Source organism: Megascapheus bottae, chromosome 23 (genome assembly GCF_031878675.1).
Source record: "Megascapheus bottae isolate mThoBot1 chromosome 23, mThoBot2.hap1, whole genome shotgun sequence".
NCBI classification, from domain to species: Eukaryota; Metazoa; Chordata; class Mammalia; order Rodentia; family Geomyidae; genus Megascapheus; species Megascapheus bottae.
This window is the reverse complement of record NC_143531.1, coordinates 23,686,253-23,703,513: the sequence shown is the minus strand read 5'-3', so window position 1 is coordinate 23,703,513 and position 17,261 is coordinate 23,686,253. Positions and strand designations below refer to the sequence as shown.

General features: G+C 47.8%; 1 protein-coding gene across 1 annotated transcript in view; it reads right to left on the bottom strand.

Annotated features, from left to right (window-relative positions):
• Positions 1-14,526, bottom strand: part of Nr3c2 (nuclear receptor subfamily 3 group C member 2) — a 221,361-nt gene extending 206,835 nt beyond the window's left edge. Inside the window, exons 1-2 of the mRNA XM_090356867.1 lie at positions 14,235-14,526; positions 6,962-8,645 (exon numbers count right to left, since the gene is read on the bottom strand). Coding sequence (XP_090212993.1) covers positions 6,962-8,643 — 1,682 coding nt within the window. The 5' untranslated portion in view covers positions 8,644-8,645; positions 14,235-14,526. The remainder of the gene's footprint in view (positions 1-6,961; positions 8,646-14,234) is intronic.
• Between the last annotated feature and the right edge of the window lie 2,735 nt (positions 14,527-17,261).

The window sequence follows — 17,261 nt, the reverse complement described above, 5'->3', positions numbered from 1 at the left end:
TTCTGCACGATCCTGAGTTGGTCTGTCAATCTATGAGGTACTTAGTATTATTTATTAAGTTCAAATCCCATAGAAGCCATATAGTTGCTTTAATGATTGCTGTAAACAAACTATAACAAATGAGTGTTACGGACAGAATGGTTACAATATAAGCTGTAATTTTTTCAATAAAAATGATAAATCACAAAAAAAATCCATCTACTGAACCAATGGATGGCACTGTGGGGTGCATGTGTACAATGCAAAACTAACTCAGCCATAGCAAGCATGAAATGCCATTCTTCATGACAACACAGATGGAACTGGAAATTATTACGTGAAGGAAAACAAGCCAGCACTGAGACTCGGGTACCCTGGGATGTCACTGACATGTGGAACCCAGGACTTGATCTCATGGAAGTTGTAAGCAGAACTACTTCCCATTTCCTACACAACTGGGATTTCTTTATAAGGTTTCTTATGCTCCAATCTACCCATAACCCCTGCCCAGTCAAGGTCTTCCCAAGTGCCCTGCTGTCACCACATCCCTGTATCTACATTGAGGGAGTTCCTCCTGACCTATCAAATTGAGAATGATGCTTTCTTCTTGCCAAGCATCATATACAGTCTGCCAGAGTGCCCACGCTAGGCGGTACAGCATTCCACCTCTCATGAATTTCACAAAACGAAGAATAAAAAAACATCTTTTACCACTCAACCCTCCATTTTCCAAGATTTGCTCATATAACCTTTCTTTATCAGAACGCCCAGCATCACTCTCTCCTCTTACAAATCATATTCCATCCTGGAATTTCAGCTCCTAACATATAAGAGGGAGGGTCACATGCCACTGAAGACATTTTATCAGTAATACAATTAGGTCATAGCCAAAGTTATGAATTCAGACTGCCAGTTATTATCTCACATTCTCTCCCCAAGGTATTAGCTTTTTAAGTATCCAAATCACTCTGTTTATCCCATTTCATTCCTTGAATACAGTTTTCTATTCCTCTATGAAGTATAAGCAACATCTATCTCTTTTCAGCCTTGGTCATACAAGTAACAATTATATATTCAGAAATTTGTAGAACATCAGTCAAGTGATAAATGGTGATATAATGACATTGAACTTCATCATAGCCTTACTATATAAAGAATGATATAAAACTTATTTTAGAAAACTGAAGTAAATCTACCCTTCACAGGTTTAAAGCCAGAAACTCTAAAGTTTTAATCAAAGCAATATCCTCTTAACATGTTTTTCTTTTTTCTTGGCTTTCATTAATATTTTTGTAATACTGCCCAACATTATTATCCAAGATATCCAAATTTTTCTCTCAATCTAAAACTAGTAAATAAAAGAAAATGATAAATTACCAATCAGCAGGGATGATAAACAGCACAAAACTAAAGCAACTGGTGAACTCAAGATAAAAAGTATTTGTCTGGGGAGAGGAAAAGATAATGACTTCAAAGCACTAATGAAAGTCCAGCATTACTCTGCAATTATGGTGGCCAATGTAACATCTGCTTTTGCTCTCAAACTAAAAGGACAAGAAAGGTCAGACACACCCAGAATTTCAATATTGCAAAAGTCATCAAATCCATAAATGATAAATCTCTATGTCCTGTTTCAGGAAGTCACAAGGATAAAACCTGCAGTAAGCTGAATAATTTGCATTTATCTAAGTGAAAGCAGTGGATATGATCTTCAACTTTTTTTAAACTATCAAATAAATGGTTCTAAACTACTATTTAGGTTTAAATGTCATTATGTCTACTGCTCATGATCTAAAATATTGGTGTGCTTACAAAGAATATGTACAGTAGCAGCTTGTACAGAGCAACTTGAATATTATAAAGCACTGCCTTTTTTCAATAAAATTATCACCACTCTTCCCAGAAGTATCATAAGGTAAATGGAAGTGAATGAACCATCCAGAGGTGCAAATTTCACTTTAAAACCACTTCAAAAATATTATCTAAAATACTACTCCGGAGAGATTCCAGGCCTATTACTACTGTCAAAAGCAAACTGCTACAAGTCAGATGATGAGAGTCATAGGTTTTCATTGCCAAGTGAGCTGAGCAACACTGAAATGCATAGATAAAGAGTAATGATCAAAGCTATAGGCCACCACCCCCATCCCACCTTCCTTCATAGCATTTGTTACATGGAGGCACTTGCGCTGAAACACATTCTGTAGAAAGTTTACTAAGAGGCAAAATAGTATTAAGAACTTCTTGAATTCTGGCTTGTCATATAAGGTAAAAAAAAAAGTCAGGAAGAATTGAAAAATAAAATAAAAATTGTAGGTTACTTGTTTTCTCTTATGAATATATATACATATGTATATCTTAATACAGGCATTTAATTACTTTTCCTGAAACTACCAGAATGTGCCCTTTGAAATAGTGAACTTTATATTCAAAAGTCTAAGTCAATGTTAGCATTGAGTTATGATGCTATCAAACTCTGATTATCGCCTGGAATAGCCAGCATTATGTCAACAGAAATAGGCTGTCCATGAGGAATAGGGCAAAAAAAAAAATCATAGTGCTAAATCTGTAGAAAAAAATCTGTTTTTCTTTAAAAAGAAGAACAAACCTAGTATTTTCGGAGGAAAAACTTTGACCTAGCTAAGCGCTAAAGAAAATTTACTATGCAAACTATCCAATAAACAATATGCTGAGAGATGTGTGAAGCGTATTAGTAAATGTGTGTGAAGCACATTAGTAAATGTATATTTTTTAAATACCCTTATGTGATTCTTCAAAGGAAACTTCAATGACAGTAACATTACTGACAGACTTTATGTCTACCTGACTAGCTTTAAAATGAGTAAACTGAGTCTGTGAGGGGTGACTCATCCGAGGTCACAGTTGTTTGCTCCCAAGCTAACAGGGTAACTCAACCCACATGACACAATCAGGTCCAGTGTCCACCCTCAGGGCTTTCCATTTAGCTTTGTCATAATTTACTTTACAATTTAGCAATGAGACAATCCCTTCACTGGGAATAATTAACAGAGAGGTGACTTCCTTCACCGCTCTCGGAGAATGCCCATGGATTCAAATGCAGACAACCACATCTCACAGCCATTACTTATTTCTAGGTGAATAAAAATATCATTCTAGGTGACAGCCATTTTCTGTATTTGAACTTGTAAATGGTGTACAGAAGAGGACAGGACAGAAATTCTCAACTACTGGATCTCCTTTTCACTCCTAAAAAGTACCTAAAAGAGAAGGACAAGGTGATGTACGCCAGGAACGTTGGTACTAAAGAAACTGAGGCAGGAAGATCCTGAGGTCAAGGCCAAACTGAGCTGCAAAGAAACTTCAAACCTGGCTCCACATATACATATACATAAATATATATACATATACATGCGCATATACATATGCATATATATAGCTACACATTTACACACACTAATCTCAAGGATCCCAAATAATCTGTTATATGAGCTGTAACTGTGTTAAACTAGAAATTGATAATATTTAAAGCCATGTTCAAATAAGCCATTACATATTGACAACATAAGTTTATGAACTAGTAACTGGATTTCTGCAAATGAAAAGCTGGAATAGGTTTTCTTATTCTACTTAACATCTTTGCTGCTGTTTGCTTAATAGAAAACAGCTTGATTCTTGTATATCCTTTCATGTTCAATGTATAATAGATAAATTTTGCTTCAAGTAGATGTAGTTTCATACACATGTGTTGCTGGAAAACAGTAGTAGTTTACAGACCTTTTCAGATCACTGCAAGTACTTTTCAGATCACTATGGTACAACACTGAAAATGGACAGCGAGGAGATTCATTTTTATTTCTTATGCCTGTCCTGGGACTTGAACTCAGGTCCTGGGCACTGTCTCTAAGCTCTACTTGGCTCTTACCGTTTGTGTAACAGCATTACTTCTGTTTATTTTGTGGTTAAGTGGAGATAAGGGTCTCATAAACTTTTTTGCATGAGCTAGCTTTGAACTTCAATCCTCAGATCTCAGCCTCCTGAATAGCTACTATTGTAGGCATGAGCCACTGGCATCCAACTTTATATTCTAAGAGGTTACATGCAACATGGAATTTGAAAGAATATCACTGAAAAATTTACATGAAAATCCATCAGGAAGCCCCCACTTCCTTCTACTTATTCTTTGCAACTATGAGAAATAATTTAGAGTCCTGTCTGAAAATGAATGATACTGTAAAACCAAGTAGTGTTTACACAGATCCGTCACAATCTTTAATTCATCAATTCATTCAACATTCCCATTCTGGGCACTCATTGCCCATTCTTGCAATCCTACCTACTCAGAAGGCAGAGACCTGAGGATCTCAGTTTGAAGATAGCCCAGGCAGAAATACCCCAGATTCAAAAAGCCAGAAGAGGCTCAATGCAGCGCTGGCCTTGAAGAAAAAGCTAAGCAAGAGTATGAGACACCAAGTTCAAGCCCCCACTACTGGTGTGCACACACACTCATGTCACATGATTCCCTCACATGAGATATCCTCATGCACAATGAGGAAATATGCAAAAGGATCACATTTTTGGTATAAAAGATACAAAATAAAAGAACAATGATGAAACTATAATGAGGTTAAACTTGTTATTAGTACCTAAGGAAAACCTAAATATCCTCAATCCTTCAGTCTTTACTCTTGAAATAAACCAAACAAATCTGCTTGGATAGTATCCACAAGAAAAAGTTTGAAATCTCTTACAGATGACTAATTCTTTACAACAACACAAAGGTTTTAACATGAAACTGTTCAGAAAAACTCATCTTAACTGGCATATATTCAGGCACAATAAACCCTCTCTTACCGTATTAGTAAACATGGAATAATCCATCCTCTCTAGAGAATCTGCTATAACCCTCTGAGTCCACAAACACCCCACAGCTATCGATTCCTATCACCATGTAATAATCTGGATAATCTGGAGGGAGCTAATATGTGAACCATGATTCAAATGATAGAAACAGGAGGTAAGAGAAAGAAAACATTTTTAGCTCCTGCCTTCTAGTGTTCTACCAGAAGTAGCCTTCAAAGCTAAAATGAATGGATAGATGGATGTATACTAGTACAAATATGGATCCTTACTCTACTTTCTTTAATAAAAATGGGATCTTCAACATAAGAAATTACCAAATGTTTCTTATAAAATCCTTAAAAATTTCAAATATTCCTTTGAAAAATTTTTTGGCATTTCCTTCCTCTTCATTTTATGAAAACTGAAAGAGGAAAGATGACGAAACTCTTTAAAACAAGAACTAAACTAGATATGATTCCAACTTACATACCAGATGATCAGCCAATAAATCTCCCATAAACTCATATAAATAAACTGTTTAACCTCTGAATATTTCTATTTCCATAGCTGTGAATGTGAGTTCTTGACAGGAGTAAACTGTAAAGCACAGAGGTGAAGAGCTATCCACAGGGACGCACACAGTTGAGTAGCACAGATAAATAAACCACCAGGCTACACTCTCCTGCAGTGAGCCAATAAAACTCACTTACCAAAAAACTACAGACAGAGAGACAGAGACAGACACAGACACACACGCACGCACGCATATTAGGTCCACAAAAAATTTCCTTCTCTAAAAGTAAAATGAAGTGGTAGTCGAAAAACACACGCTGAACTTGATTCTGATGAAAACTATGTTCTCTTAGGCCCTGTGTCAGGGTCTGAAATTTAAGAGATGGCATTGCACTATGATTGGGTAACTCCTGCTATGGAGAACTATAAGAATACATTCTGTATGGAATGTTTGCTTCCATAAAAAATGAGAAATATTTAAACTAATGATTAGGAAAATGGACAAATTAAAAGGTTTTGCTTTTGGTTTGGAAAACAGAAATAATAAAAGACAAAGCCAAAGGGATTCAGGTAAATCCTATACTGTTAGAGGGTAGATGTACTTCCCACAAAAAAAAAAAAATGGACGGGACATAACTATCCACATATTCCTTGATGCCAAAGGAATGAACTCTGCCTAGAAAATTTATTCCTTAGATATTCCACACAGGGATCATTTATCACAACCACACAATAAAAAAGTACAGAAGCAAAGTCCAATTATGCATTGCATAACTTAGAACCACCCTTTACAGCCATATCGAAAACCTCTTCCCTGTTTTTCTAAATATACACAACATGCTATCTGTAATAAGGAAAAGCAAGAGACGATGTACAAGAAATTATGTCTTCTTGCAGATCTGAAAAGTTATGAATATTTCAATTGAAAACAACAGTGACACATTTCACTTCCAATGTGAGTGAGAAAGCGAGACTGTCCACTAAGTAATTTTAGATGTACTGAGACTTTAAACGGTCTCAACAGTTATGGAAACCATTTATTTGCACTGAAGACCACACGTTCATAAAATTAACCTACCTAGAAAGGAATGGGAGGGCCTGAAGCTTGTAGGAAACAAAGCTGGAGTTCAATTTTTACCTTTCATAGCCAATAACGTGATTAAAGAAAATTTAAATATATGAAATTTTAGAAGAAGGCTATAGGATCATACGAAAAGTAATTTCATGCAGTTTCACGGAACCACCAAATAGCTAAACGGAAAAAACAAAAAAAACCCCAACAAACCCTAGTCTGCTAAAGTAAATATAGTAACTGGCAGTAGAAAACAAACACATTTTCCCAACACCTAACACAGACAACAGCAGGATACCTATGCACGCTGCTTCAAAGTCTAATAAGAGATCTGAAGAATTTCTTGTCCCTTTACTGCAAGAAAAGGATAGCATTATATATATCTCAACAAGCCAAGGTCAGTATGCACTCAACCGCCATCCTTAAAAACAAAAGCAGAACAACCACACCCGCGAACACGTCTTTAAATTTCGCCAACTTACAAAAAGCCATGGTTTTGCTTTTGTGTTCTGTTTCCAAAAGGAAGGGAGGGAGGAGGGGAGAGGATGGAGGGAAGGAGGGAGGAGGTCAATTTACCTTGACACGTTTTCTGGAATGTACTCTAGGACCGGGTATCCATCACTTCTTCTAGAAGACAGGTCACTGTGGGATTTCCAGGACTCCACCAAAGTGTTGACGGGAGGAAAAGAACTCAGGTGCTGGAAAGCCTGGTCTCTAGGCGAGCGTGACAGAGAGATTGTACCTTGAGCACCAATCCTGTAGTGAAAGGACTGTCCGCCCGAATTCACACCCACGATGGCCGAGTGGGGAGGGATGCTGGCTTCGGGGCAATAGCTCCCATCCTCCGGCTCTTGCTTAATCCCCACTGGAAATCCACCCCCCTCACAACTCGCATCGAAGCCGGGCACGGGGGGCCCCAGGATTCCTGACAGAGAGTAGTAGTCTTTATCATCCATGAAGGAGAAGTAGGAGCCATCCATGAAGGGGAACGGGTTGACCGCCGGAGTCCCTTTAAACGAGTCCCCTGAACACGAATGCTTGGTGGCTTCCTGCTTGATGGGTATGGAGAATGGCGATTCGGAGGTCATCTTGTGGTTTCCTCCCAGGCAGGAGCTCCGGAAGGCTCCGTCGGGCTCCGGCTTGATGTAGTGGAGGAGGCCCAGCTGGCCCGGCGCGCCGTTGGAGATGGCGGCGGCGTCGTCCGCGTCCTCCGTCTTGGGGAAGGGGACCTCAGGAGCGGCCTTCTCGTGGGTGTCCGGGCTGGAAACCACATCCCGGGGGCCGCAGGGGCCCGAGGCCGCGTAGCCGAAAGCACTGCTCATGGGGCTGCAGATGGAGCCCCCGGTGCTGGCCGCGGGGCTGGACAGCGCAGACCGGTTGTTGGCGTTGGAGGGGCTGGACACGGAGCACCTTGAGTTGTGGAGGGTGGCCGGGCTGGACACGGAGGAGCGCAGCGCCGCGTGGTGGGGGCTGGACACCGGGGACTTGACGCTGCCGTGGCTCGGGGGGCTGGACACCGGGGACTTCATGCTACTCAACGGGCTGGACAGCGGGGAGCCCACGCTGCTGGCGTGCGTGGGGCTGTGCGAGCGCGAGCCTCGCGTCTCCACGTTGGGGGAGCACATCAGAGGGGTGCCCTGCGTGATGGGGCTGTGCGCGGGGAAACCGCCGAAGCTGGCCGAGGCGGCGCTGCAGGCCGAGGCCGCCACGTTCAGAGGGCTGCAGACCGAGGGGCTCTTCCCCAGGGCCGGGCTCCCCGAGTCGGCCAGGAAGGCGCGCGGGGGCCTGCCCCCGCCCCCGAGCGGGCACGGACGGTGGCCGTTCTCCTTGTAGAACCTCACCAGCTGCTCCATGTGGTGGTAGGCCTTGGCCGGGCTCAGGCCGGCCTGCGCGCTCGGCGGCTCGTAGGCGAAGTCGGGCTCCCGGACCGAGTCCATGTACAGACCCATGGACTCGGCCACCGTGGCGGACAGCTCCTTCGAGTCCAGCTCCGTCTTTATGTCGGACGGTAAGACCCCGCCGCGCCCGCCGTCCTGCTGGAGGCAAGCGGGGAGCTCGTGCTTGTCCCGGCTCACGCCACTGCCCTCGGGCCCGGGGACACAGGGGGGGACACAGGGGACGTCCACGGCCTGCATGCGGCTCTGGTCGTCCGTCCTCTCCGCGCGTCCCGGGGCAGGCTCGGCGGCCTGGGAAGCCTGACCCCAGCGCCTCTCCATCTCTGGACTTTCAGCGACGTGGTGGTAGCCTTTGGTCTCCATAGCTGACAAGAGAAATGGACATTAAAGTGTCAGAGTCCGCAACAGCTGGAATTACTGGTATTCATTCCTCCAAGACGCATTCTACGTCGTCCACGGAACTACAAATACGCATTCTACCGAGGGTAAGAAATCGTCCTGGTTCTATGAAAACTTACTTCTTGGGTGTAGATGCAACTTGGGCAGAAGCCAGACTAAAGTGAATCTTACAAAACTTTTGCAGAGAAATAGAAGTAACATATTTGCATAGACTATTTCCAAAATGTTAACTTACTTGAATATTAAGTAATATTTGAATTTACCCTGTTTTTCTTCTTCTTCCTCCTCTTCTTTTTCTTCTGCCAGTTCTGGGGCTTGAACTCAAGGCCTGAGCACTGTCCTTGAACTTTCTCAAGGCTAGCATTCTACCACTAGAGCCACAGCACCACTTCCACTCTTCCTGTGTATGTGGTACAAAGGAACTAAACCCAGGGCTTCATGCATGCTAGGCAGGCATGCAACCACTAGCCCTGTTAACTGATACGGCAATCAAAGGAGAAACTTGAGGATTCACTGAGGCAGTGACTTGCCCAGTGTCAAAGGACTGGTGACAAGTTGGATTTAAAATGAAATCTCAGATTCCAACCCTTCTGGAGTCTTTTGATTATGTTTTCCATGGGGTCAAATGCATGCATGGCCTTGTTAAAACTATGGAAACACAACTCAACTCAGGTTACAAGTTCCAAATTAAAAGTTTCCAAGGGAATCATCTTAGGAAAACTCAGTTAAGGTTTGTTTCCAAAACAAGATCTTCTTGCCGGGTACCAGTGGATCACACCTGTAATCCTAGGTACTCAGCAGGCTGAGACCTAAGGATTGCAGTTCGAAGCCAGCCTGGGCAGAAAAGTCCATGAGACTCTTTCCAATAAACTACAGGAAGGCTACAAGTTTAAAGATGTGGCTTGAGTGGTAAAGCACCAGGGTTGGGCAAAAATGCTTAGGGACAGTGCCAAGGCCCTGAATTCAAGCCCTGGAACACAAACATAAAAACAAAACAAAGCAAACAAGAAAACCCCAAACAATAAAAGGGGAGGGGACTTTACTATAGATTCATGGTGAAGACAGTTGAGTGTCAGTGGTACTTTCTGAACATGGGTTCAATGGATCCACAGATCAGAGCTGTAGGACAGCCCAGGGCTTCTCACTGTGTTTCAATACTAAGACAATGGCATGAACCTTGACCTCGTGACCCCTGGGCTGGAGAGACCATCCATAGCCAGACATTTTTACTTTCGGCTGAGAACAGAGAAAGTTCCAGAGAAGTTCTGAAATGTTAGGCATTCAATCATTCAACACTATTTGAGAAAGGTTTACCGCATCCTGGGCCTGAGACCAGTTGTTGGATCTGTAAGTGATAAAGACAACAAACCTGCGCCTTTGCCTCCAGGAGCCTACAGGATTGCTTTAGATATATAACCATATCCATTAGGTCCAGTAGATAAATTGAGTTCCTGAGCAGATTATAATCAGTCCTACACATGTAATCCTTATGTACTATATACTTAAGTGCAGTATTACCCATCATTTGCATATATATAGTAACTTATGTATCCTTACAACCAAACCCTAAGGGGCTGCTGCTGCTGAAAATGGAAAACAGAGGCACTGGCCACACAAATAAATGGCAGAGCTGGAAATGGATCCAGCCTGGTCTCTACAACTCTGATCCCCACTACAAGCCTGGGCAACCCTTCATTCTCCAGCTGTAATAATAATTTTTAAAAGTCTCTTGCGTCCAAATGTCCTAGGGAATAAAATCACCCTAGACAAGCCACCACTGTAAAGAACTATTTTGCAAAAATAAACTAATTCAAGGTGAAAATTTTATTTGCATGTTTTACTATAGTTTTTTTTTTATTAGGTTTTTCCTTCCAAATCCTTCCAAGTCCGTAAGTAATTGTGACCCAAAAGAGGTACCACATTCTGCAGTTGTGGCAAGCAAGACTTACAGGAAACTTCCTATCCTTTCTTGGAAAGTTCTGCATTCTGCAGTTCTATATAGAAGCTCTATCTTAAGCCTCTTACCCTTTCCCCACTGTCCACTGTCTTTGTCCAGTCTCTCTATTTTCTTTTCACTAAAATATGAGATTGGGAAGTCCTTCTGCTATAGAACTTGATATTAAGACTGAAAAATAATATAATAGCTTTAGTAAATAAAATAGCATTAGAAATCACAAAGCCCAGTAATGAAATGTTATGTCCAAGTTGTCTTAACTGTAAATACATCTTGCTTTTCTGTATTCCACAGAAATTTCTAAATGGTGAAAAACTACTAGTTTCCTCACTATGTTCCAGATGGGTAGTAAGTCACAAATTTTTTTTTTTAATTGTTAAACTATCCTCCATTTCTGAACATTAAAGTCAACTAGTTACATAGCATGTTTTTACTTGAAGAACATAATTCTATGAATTCCTAATAAAAAAATCAATCACAAAACAGAAAATAAATCAAATTTATCAAGGTTTAGAGGCAATTATCTAGCCATGAGAAAAAATTGTTGGGAATAAAAGCCAAGCACAATTTGAAAAGAATGATTTAGAATCAATTCATTCATTGCTAATACTGAACTTTTCCTAAGTTCCTAAAAACATATTTTGTCATAGTTATGCATTGGAAAATACAGTAAATGTAATATGCATTCTTCTATTTTTAACCTAGGAATATTCTATTCTCCCCAAAGATGAGCCATCAGTATAAAGCTAAGGTACAGATATTTCTGCTCCGAAGTCACTAAGCGCCACAAGAAAGATGTCCATTCATGGTCACAACTCACCCTCCTTATCCTAGAATTCTCCATCACCATCTATCAATTACCAGAAGTGACCCTAGATTCAGTACGTTGGCCAAAAGGCCTCTATTCCTAGGCCTGTTCCTTCCCAGGGCTCCAGCCTTATTCTGAAGGGTGATTCCTCATTCAGATCGGTCTCTAAAATTTCATTCTCTCCATTTTCCTTTGGGAAAGGTGGTTACTCACTGACTTTCTGAGATCTCACAATGCAAACCTATACACTAAAACCCCTAAAGATTGTACTGTGCACAAGTCACTCTCCTTTGAACCCAGACTTCCTTGAATCATTTGATCGTGGCCGTCTTTTGTTATTGCATGCCTACTAATATTCTGAGGGACACTTTTCATGGCTCCACCCAAAGTGGGAGCTATGGGCCAGATGTGTGGGGCTCCAGGAAGATCTGAGGAGCAGGATCTAGAAGCGAGAGAGAATGGCGCCAAGGAGTAAAGCCCTCTACAAGGAAACATCTTATCAGCTAACATCAAGACAGCTGATCACAACTTTCCAAGTCCTGGTTCACCAGCCCTGAACTCTCTTAACAGTATCATAAAGCAGCCTGTACTTGACTAAGTTATTGACAGGACTATCATCGGAGCATTTGCCAAAGGCTTTGCTGAAGTCTAAATTAGCTTTGTTTAAAGTATTCTCACCCAGCAACCTCACGCACCTCTCCACAAAGGAAATAGAGTAAAGGTTGGCCACAAACACAAAACGATGGACGACACCCAGAACCTTCACAGCCTGCCATTGCAAACAGGTTTTGGTAAGACTGGATCTTCCTTTTTTTTTTTTTTTTTTTAGAAATATGATTGATCCATTTGTTTATAAAAGAGACTTCATAGACAGAGAGAACTCTGAATAAAATATTTCAGTTTAGAAATTAATTCCCTATGTTGTCCAGGAAACCAACTCTGGAGGTTGTCTTTTTAGAATCAGTATAATGATATGACTTTAGCAGAATTTCCGTGAAGCTGAGCTGACGAGTGACTATGGAAAGCACTCCTTGATGAGTAGGATCCAGGTAGAACTTAATATCCAAAGAAAAAAGGGGAAGTTTTTGATATGGAGGGAGGTATATCTACTTTAGGTAAAATCAGGCTCATATGCTTCCCACTGTTAGGCTAGCAAGGGCTCTTGCTGTAGCTTCAATTTTTATGCAAATAGCTTCCCCGAAACATAAAGAGAATTCACTGAGATAAAGGAAAGCATTGATGGAGATTCTACTTTTAGCCATACACATGTGCTCAAATATTTTTATAAAAGAAAATCTGATTTTTGAACTTTAGGTGATATATATTATATACTCTGTATATATTATATAGAGAGTCTGTAGCCCATTGCCCTTTTCCCTAAGAGACTAGATTTTCCACCTAGATTATAGCAAAAGGTCCTCAGGAATTTGTATCTTATCTGGAGAGTTTCATCTTTAATATCCTTGCAATCCTTGTGGCACCCTGAAGACTAAGCCATAAGAAATTCACGTTTATCACTAGTTGCAGAGTTGTATCAGTTCCCAGCCTAGGACTATTTTTTTGGCTATTCCCTTCCCTTCTTTTCCAGATGAGGGAAAAACCTGCTCAAGGTCACCCATATAAGAGATCAGGAAAAACCAGTCCGAACTGAGAATACCTGATTTTTATTCACTCACCCAATTCATTGAGCTCTCTGATCTTTCCAAAATTTGCAAACAAATCTACATGTCTCCTCTCCCTTATTTAAAAACAACAACAAAGCTCCATTTGAGATCCCCCCCCCATTAAAAAAGAAAAACTTCTCTCCAAAAGCTTGCCCAGGATAATGTGCCATGATACCAAACATGAAATTAAAACTCTCAAAGCAGGACTCCCCAAATGCAGACGATGCTATCATTACCGTGTAAATATCATCAATAACAGCACCTCAAGAAAATGCCACACAAAAGGCAAAGGAGCAATTTGGTGCCTTTAACACTCCAGAGGATTTTTGTTTTGTTTTGTTTTAAACTTCTGTTAGCAAAAGTTTTCCTAACTCCTGCTAGCATACATCACGAAAGCGGATGGTGTCACACACAAGCCACGGTGACTTGAAAATCCAGTAGGAAAAGCCTCACGCATCTGAAATTGGGCAGGGTGAGGGTGGCAGGGGGAGAGGCTGCCTCCCAAATGCGCGGCCTGGGGGTTCCCAGGGCTGGCACGCGCCGCGCAGCCGCTCCCCGAGTTTGCAGAATACTGGAGGGGGGGGGGATGTTCAGGAAAATGCACAGATTCCCAGGGCCCCCGGGATTCTGCAGAGCCGTCAGGATCTTTATTCTCCTTCAGCTGCCCTTATCCGCTACACCTCCAGCTTCCAGATTTGGAAGCTTCCGCGATTGATAGAGGGAAGAAGAAATACTATTCAAACGTCCTTCCAATGTGGTAGGAGACAACCACCTCCCCCCCAAAAAAAAATTAGAAAAAGAAAGACAAATCCGAAATGGATCTCAGGGGAACGAGAAGGGTGGTGAGATCGCCCCGAGCCCAAGGCGGCTGAAAAAGCTGCTCTTCATAAAGGGCATTTATCCAAAGTGGCCAAACTTTCCCAAAATAGTCCTCCGGCGGCCCAGGGGGGGGTGGTGAAAAAAAAAGTGGAAAACCAAACCAAAACAACCAGCACACGCAGGGCAGCGCACTGGCGGTGCCTCCGGATTACGCAGCCACCTCTGGCCCGCACCGCGCGGCGCCACCTCCGCCGGCCCGGCGCGCGTCCCCCCGGCGCGGCCGCGCGCCCTGCGGCGCACCCCTACGCACCTGCCGCGGCCCGCCGGGGTCCTCCGCTCGCCGCCGCCGCCGCCGCCGTCTACCTGTTGCAGCGCCCGGCACCGCCGCCTCGACACCCCTGCTGCGGAGCCCCCCGACCCCCAGCCACATCCAGGCCGGCGAGTGCCGCCCTCCCCGCGGCGGGAGAGCCCGCGGCGGCCGCGTTCCGCACCCAGGTGACGGCGCGGGCTTCCGCGGAGCTGCCTGAAGTTGGCTCGCGTCTCCTGGGCCCAATGACACCCCGGGCGCCGGGAAGCGGAGAGGAGGGGGTAGGGGCAGGGCCAGGGCGGGCATAAGAAGGGAAGGGAGGGCGGGAGAGGGACGGGCAGCAGCCCGGAGGGGGAGTGGACCAGCGGGAGGGCCGGTCCTTTTAAAAACGGGTCACATGTCCAGAAAGTTCAGGTTGCCGTCCCGCCCCTCCGAGCCCTTCCCATTGGCCCGGAGGGAAGCCAGGCTCCGCGCTGCAAGGCCCAGGCGGGCTGCTGATTGGACTACGCGGGCTGTCAATCATCGGGCTGGGAGACATGACTGATACAAAGTTGCTGCGACACAGCCGGGACTCGGCAGCTTCCTTAAAGCCGCAGCGGCGGCGGCCGGTGCTCAGGGCACCGGGCGGTGGCGACGACACGAGGTACCCCAATCTGCATGCTACCTTCCACCCAACACCTCCACCTCCCCCACCGCGGCCGCCCCACACTTGCTGTCGCCCGGCCCGGCTGTCCCCCCCACCCCCCCGGCGGGCCCCCCGGACGTGCGGGGAGGCGAGCGGCGTGCTGACGCGGGAGCGGCGGCTGGTCCGCGCGCGGGCCAGGTGGAGCCCCCGGGGCGCCCCGCACCTGCCGCGCCAGGTGAGCCTCAGGTCGCGCGCACGGGAGCCGCGCCGGGGGCTCCCCGGACCCCCGGACCGCCCCCCCACCCCGGCCCGGCCCGGGGTTACCTCCGGGCGGAGCAGCTGCAGCCCCCGTCGCCGGCGAGCCAGAGGATCACGTTCCCCTGGATTCGCATCCCCTCACACCGTGCCGGGGAGAGAAAGCCGAACCCCTTTAAACACAGCTACACACACACACCCCAAAAAAGTGCCCGGGTCACAGGCCGCCGACAGTGTGCACACCGTGCCTCCGTGGATTTTTCCACTGGTTCCGTGGGAAGCAGAGCTTGCTGCCGGAGACGCTCCGTAGTGGGTGCACGCACGGGGGGGGTGTCAACGGGATGGGGGGGCTGCAGTGTGTTCCGGGGACCCCCCGGGTGTGCCCGGAGCCCTGTCGCCCCCCCCCCCGCGTCCCTTCTCCGCCTCGGCCGCCCCGCCTCGGTCTCCTCCCCGCGCGCAAACGCAGCACTCACGGAGGCCGGCGGACCCGCGCCTTAACTTTGATTTCTCAGGACTTTCGGGCCGCGCTCGGGGCGGCGCCGCGCTCGGCTCCCGCCGGCCCCGCGTCCTGGCCGGGGATGCGCTCACCTAAATCAGGTCCCCGGCCCGCGGGGGTGGGGGAGACCCGCAGGCCGGCGGTGGCAGCTGCGCCTCACCCGCGCCCGACGCCCGCCAAAGCCACGGAGGGGAGGGAGGTGTGCAAAACGGGAGGGGGGCACCCGGCGTTTGAAGGCGCCTCCTCCCTCCTCACCCTTGAAACCGCGGGGTCCCCGACCTCGGGGAGCTCGTGCGCCTCCCCTCCGCGCCCCGGCGCCCCCGCGGCCAGGGGTCCCCGCCGAGGCGCCCAACTTTCCCGCGGGGTTCGCGGTCACGCGCGCTGTCCTCGCCGGGCCGCGTGCGGTCGCGCAGGCGGCAGACGGGAGCCCGGGGCACCCCCGACCCTGCGCCCCAGCTCGCCAAGCGGCAGTGGCAGCTCCCGGGGAGTCCTGACTACCCAAGGGGTGGACGTGTCCCTCGCACGAAGTTTTTCACCTCCTCGGGGGAGGGCTGGGAGCGCCCAGGATCTCAGCTTCTGGCCAAAAATCTAGGTTAGGACCCAGCCAGAGGGGGGGGGGCAGCCTCCTGAAGCCCCGGCCCCGACGCAGTGGGCACCCCGGTGCTCTACGCCCCCTCCTCCGCCTCAGCCCGGTGCCCCGCGCCCCCAGGCGCCACCCCCACCCCCGCCAGCGCCAGGGGACGCCAGCCTCACTCACCTCTCCTAGGACATGGTGGAGGCGGGGCGGGGGCTGAGTGCGGCCGCCACCGCCGCCGCCGGCGGAGCCGAGGTTCGGGGCGGGCGGAGAGGCTGGCGGAGAGGCGGTCCCGGTGCCGGCGGCCCCGCGCCTGGCGGCGGGGAGGGCAAAGGAGCGGCGGCGCCGCTTTACCCGCGGGAGGCGGCGGCGCCCGAGCGCGCGGCGGGGGCCGCGGGCACACGCCCGCCCCCGGCGGCGCTGACCCGGCCCCGGGCGCGCCCCCTTCCCGCCGTGCGGGACGCCCCAGCGGGCGCGGACTGCGGTGGCCCTGGGAGCCGGGCGGGAAGATTCCGCCGTCCCCCGCCGCGTTCCACACCGGTCCCTGGCCCAGGGGTGGCGGTGACAGCTCCGGCGATGCAGAGTGTGTGAGTGTGTGTGCGTGTAAGAGTGCGCGTGAGTGTGCGCGTGTGGGGGGCGCGGGGAGCCCGCGGCGCCGCGGCCCGCTCCCCGGGTCACCGCCTCCGTGGCGGGAGGAGGCGGCCGCGCGGTGCCCAGCCACCAGCGGGGTGGGTGGGAAACGGGGGTCCCTGGCCACGGACGCCCCGCCGGGAGGCCGAGGGGTGGGAGGTCAGCGGCCTTACCCGCACCCCTGCGGCCCCCGAAGCCGGGCCCCGAGCGCAGGAGGGGTTCAGGTGCGGCGGGCGCGGGGGGCGGGGGGCGGGGGACGGGGGGCGGGGGGCTGGGAGGGGAATGCTGGGGGCGAGGACGGAGCACCAGAGGGAAAAGTTTCTTCTTTGGCACCCTGCTGCCCACCCGGCGAGGCCTCCCATCCCCCACGCGGTGTGCGCATGAGGACGGGTGGGGGGAGCGGCGGCCCCCACCAGGCCCCCCGCCGGCGCGGACCAGGATGCAGACGCC